Source organism: Echinops telfairi, unplaced genomic scaffold, assembly GCF_000313985.2.
Source record: "Echinops telfairi isolate 266 unplaced genomic scaffold, ASM31398v2 ScPeMD7_7461;HRSCAF=8499, whole genome shotgun sequence".
Taxonomy (NCBI): domain Eukaryota; kingdom Metazoa; phylum Chordata; class Mammalia; order Afrosoricida; family Tenrecidae; genus Echinops; species Echinops telfairi.
In genome coordinates this window covers 930,086-934,634 of record NW_022111361.1, presented here as the reverse complement: position 1 = coordinate 934,634, position 4,549 = coordinate 930,086, and the positions used below count along the sequence as shown (strand labels likewise).

General features: G+C 40.4%; 1 protein-coding gene across 1 annotated transcript in view; it reads left to right on the top strand.

Annotated features, from left to right (window-relative positions):
- The first annotated feature begins 480 nt into the window (after positions 1-480).
- LOC101658309 (amyloid beta precursor protein binding family B member 1 interacting protein) overlaps positions 481-4,549 on the top strand; it is a 74,991-nt gene continuing 70,922 nt past the window's right edge. The window contains exon 1 of the mRNA XM_004716114.1: positions 481-552. Coding sequence (XP_004716171.1) covers positions 481-552 — 72 coding nt within the window. The remainder of the gene's footprint in view (positions 553-4,549) is intronic.

Genomic DNA, 4,549 nt, shown 5'->3' with positions numbered 1-4,549 from the left:
TTATTGTTAGGAGATCCCAGCCATCAATTTTGCCTCGTGTGTGTGTGTGTGTGTGTGTGTGTGTGTGTGTGTGTGTTTCTTAGATCTGATAGTATAGGTTTTGGTTTTGTTGTTGTTGTTGTTGTTGCTGTTGCTGCTGCCGTTATGGTGAGGTGAATTCCTGAGTGATATATATTTTATCCACTTGACCCCCAAAGAGACTAGTTTGGTTTGGAAAAACAGAGACCAGAGTGTGAAATATCAGCCTGTTCATTTCTGTTTGGGGTTCGAGTGCTTTAGGCCAATCTGGTGGGGAGACCGATACTTCGAGCTGATCAGGATCCCTCTGAGGCAGTTCCTGCTCTTTTCCTCTCTTGGGCTAGCTTTCTATTCTGGACTTACTTGCCCAGGGACAGGATGCTTGAAGAAAGAAGGTATGATTTTTATGCAAAGATCTAGCTTTTATCCATTGTTTATGCCTGGGTTTCTTTCTGTTTTCAGATGGGTGAGTCTAATGATGATATCGACCAAATGTTCAGCAATTTGCTGGGAGAGATGGATCTGCTAACCCAGGTAAACTCCCCTTCTTAACTTTCAAGTTGTAAAAAAAAAAAAATGTGACTACAGAATTGGATTTTAATATGATGAATGATCTGAATGAGCTGTCTTTACAAAGCAACAACTAGAAATTGACAATGTTACGTATTTGTGATTTAACTGTTGACAGGGGTAAGGGAAAAATTAAGCTTTTTCCTGATTATACCTTTCTGAGTTAAGTCCAAACATGGATTACACATAGGAGGAGACTTGAAAAAAAAATCCTGGAAAGATTCATTGAAAGATAATGGGTTTTTTCCATCAACTTTTTCCAAGCCCCTCCATACATTCCATTCTATCAGTGGTTGTGTTCATCATGGTCAAATAGTTGGGCAATAGAAACATTTTCCTGAAGCATAATTTCACAGATACCCCCATGAACAATTTCCTCTGGGGTTACACATTATTAAGGTGAACTAAATTACATGATCTTTAGTAAAGGTGTTTTTTTTTTTTACCAACTATTGAGGCATGACTATATTCTAAAAGACAAGTGAGAATTCCTGTGGCCTCCTCATTCAACATAAGAACTTAGCCCCCGCCATGTACGGACCCAGAGATCACCCTCACTGTCAGACAGACAGGAGCCCCGTAGCTGCCAAGGAAAAGACCATTGACCCAGACTAATAGCGTTCACTTCACCAAGTCATGTGAACTTTGATATGTCAAATAATCTTATAAATGATTATTAGTTCAGGAAGTAGAACTCATCAATTTCTACACAAATTATAAAAATATGAATAGCCTAATATTCATAAACAGGATAGGAACTCTTAAACGTTTTCTATAAAATAAATGAAGACTCATCTATGCTTCCACCACTCGTCTGTCAGCTTGTCGTCCTGTGGTAACTTGTGGGATGCTGGAAGTTATGTCACTCGTATTTCAAATACCAGTAGGGTCATCAAAGTTGAACAGGTCTCAGCAGAGCTTCCAGATTAAGAACAGACTGTGAAGAAGGAATAGATTGTTCACTCTGATGAATTGGCCACTAAAAACCTGAACGCGTCAGACACGAAAACCTGATGGATTGCAGAGGAACGTGGTCCGAGACAGTGCCCGAAGAGCAGCCTCCTCAGACTGAAAGGCTCTCAGAATACATCTGAGCAAGAGCTGCCTCCTCTATAAAGCAAATGCTCCCATCGTACAGCAGAGGGAGGGAAGCCTTCGGGGCCTTTGTTTGCTGAGAGGGCCCGATTCCAAATGAGAAGAAGCAGCGGCAAATGCCTGTGAATAATTGGAATTGGGAATGTGCAAAGCAGGGATCAAGGGAAATTAGAAATCGTCAAAAATGAAACAGAATGTAAAAAGATCAATATCCTAAGCATTTGTGCACTGAAATGGGCTAATACTGGCCATTTTTAAATCAAAGTCATATGGTTTACTATGCTGGGAATGACAGATTCAAGATGAATGGAATGGCATCACATTGGCCATCCAAAAGGACATTTCAAGATCTATCTTGCAGTATATTGCTGTCTGTGATCCAGTAATATCTATTCTATACAATATCTATACAAGGAAATCCAGTCAACAGAAGTATTATTCAACTTTACACACCAACCACTAAAGCTAGTGATGAAGAAATTAAAGAAGCCTGCCAATATCTTCGGTCTGAAATTGATCAAATGTGCAATCAAGATGCATTGATAAATAATGGAGATTGGAATGAAAAAGTTGGAAACAAACAGGAAGGAGTAGTAGTTGGAAAATAGGGCCTTGATAATGGAGACAGAGTTGGAGATGTTATGATAAATTTTGCAAGACCAATGACATCATCATCACAAATACTTATTTCAGCAATTGGTGACTATGCACATGGACTTCTCCAGATGGAAGACATGGAAATCAAATTGACTACGTCTGCAGGAAGACACAATGGAGAAGCTCAATATCAGCAGCTAAAACCAGACTAGGGGCCAACTGTGGAACAGACCATCAATTGCTCAGATCTAAGTTCAGGATAAAACTGAAGGTTAAAACAAATCCACATGAGTTAAAGTACGACCTTGAGCCTATCCCACTTAAATTTCAAGAGCATTTCAAGCACAGGGTTGTTATACTGCACACTAAGGACAGAAGACCCGAGGAGCTGTGGGAGGACATCAAGAACATTATTCAGGAAGAAAGTAAAAGGCAATTAAAAAGACAGGAGAAAAGAAAAATTCAAAGTGCATATCAGAAAAGACTCTGCAACTTGCTTTTAATCATAGTTGCTAAGTGTGGCAGTTACATAATCTCTTGTCAACTTGTGAAGGGTGGAGTCTAGCACGTCAATCAGGTCGCAGCTTGATGACCTCATTTGGAGGCACTAAAGAGAAAAATAGCTCTCTGGAGGCCAGATACACAGACACTCCCTGCGAGACATTCCTGCTGACAAGACACATGGAGCTATGCTAGAGCCCTGGAGCTGGAGGAGCCACATGGAGACCCATGCCAGTGCTAAGATGCTTACACCACCACTGGATCTACAAGACTTTCCACCCACTGGCCTGTGATCTCCCTGAATTCAGCATCATTGCATGTGTTTTGTGAGTCTAAAGAGGAATTTATAGATTGGTATCAGACATATGGGCTAATATCAGACTTATGGACTTGATCTGGACTGGACTAGGATGTTTTCTCAATATTGACTTGCTCTTGTATGTAAAGCTCTTTCTTATAGACATATGAGTGTCTCCCTAGATTTGTTTCTCTAGTCAACCTGGACTAGCACACTAAGGCAAATGGAAGAAATGATGAAGTAAATGAGCTAAACAGAACATTTCAAAGGGTATCTTGAGAAGACAAAGTAAAGTCGTATGATGAAATGTGTAAAAAACCAACACGGAAGACCACACTCACATACGTCAAACTAAAGAACTAGAGGGACACAACCAAGTCTCCGTTTCATTATTGAAGGTCTGTGGGCAAAATATTGAAAGATGCAGGAAGCATCAAAAGAAGACAGAAAGAATACACACAGAGTCACTGGTAAAAACAAACAAACAAACAAAACTAGTCAACATTCAACCATTTCAAGAGCTAGCATATAACCAAGAGCCAATGATATTGATGGATGAAGTTCAAGCTGAACTGAATACATTACCCAAAAACAAGGGTCCAGGAACTGACAGAATACCAACTGAAGGGTTTCAACAAGCTAATGAAGCACTCAAAGCACTCACTTGTCTATACCAAGAAATTGGGAAGCCAGCTACCTGGCCAAATAACTGGAGGAGATACACAATTGAACCCACTCCAAATAAGGGTGACCCAACAGAATGCACAAATAATAGAACAATGCCATTGATATCACATGCAAGTAAAACTATTGCAAAAGATCATCTGACAACCATTGTGACAGTGCATCGACAAGGAGCTGCCAGAAACTCAGACCAGGCTCAAAAGAGGACATGGAACAAGGGATATCATTGCTGATGTCAGATGGATCTTGGTGAAGGTAGAGAATACCAGAAAGATATTTACTTGTGTGTGTGTGTGTGTGTGTGTGTGTGTGTGTTTAATCTATTGTAGCAATTTTTTAAAAATCATTTTATTGGGGGCTCATACAACTATTATCACAATCCATTCATACAATGATTGTGTCAAGCACATTTGTACATTTGTTGCCATCATCAGTCTCAAAACATTTGCTTTCTACTTGAACCCTTGGTATCAGCTCCTCATTTTTTCCCTTCCCTCCCCACTCCTTCCCCTCTCATGAACCCTTGATAATTTATAAATTATTATTATTTTGTCATATCTTACACCATCCAACGTCTCCCTTCACCCACTTTTAAGCTGTCCGTCCCCCGGGGAGGAGGTTATATGTAGATCCTTATAATTGGCTCCCCATTTCTATCCCACCCTCCCGGTATTGCCACTCTCAGCACTGGTCCTGAAGGGATCATCTGCCCTGGATTCCCTGTGTTTCCAGTTCCTATCTGTACCAGTGTATACCCTCTGGTCTAGCCAGATTTGTAAGGTAGAA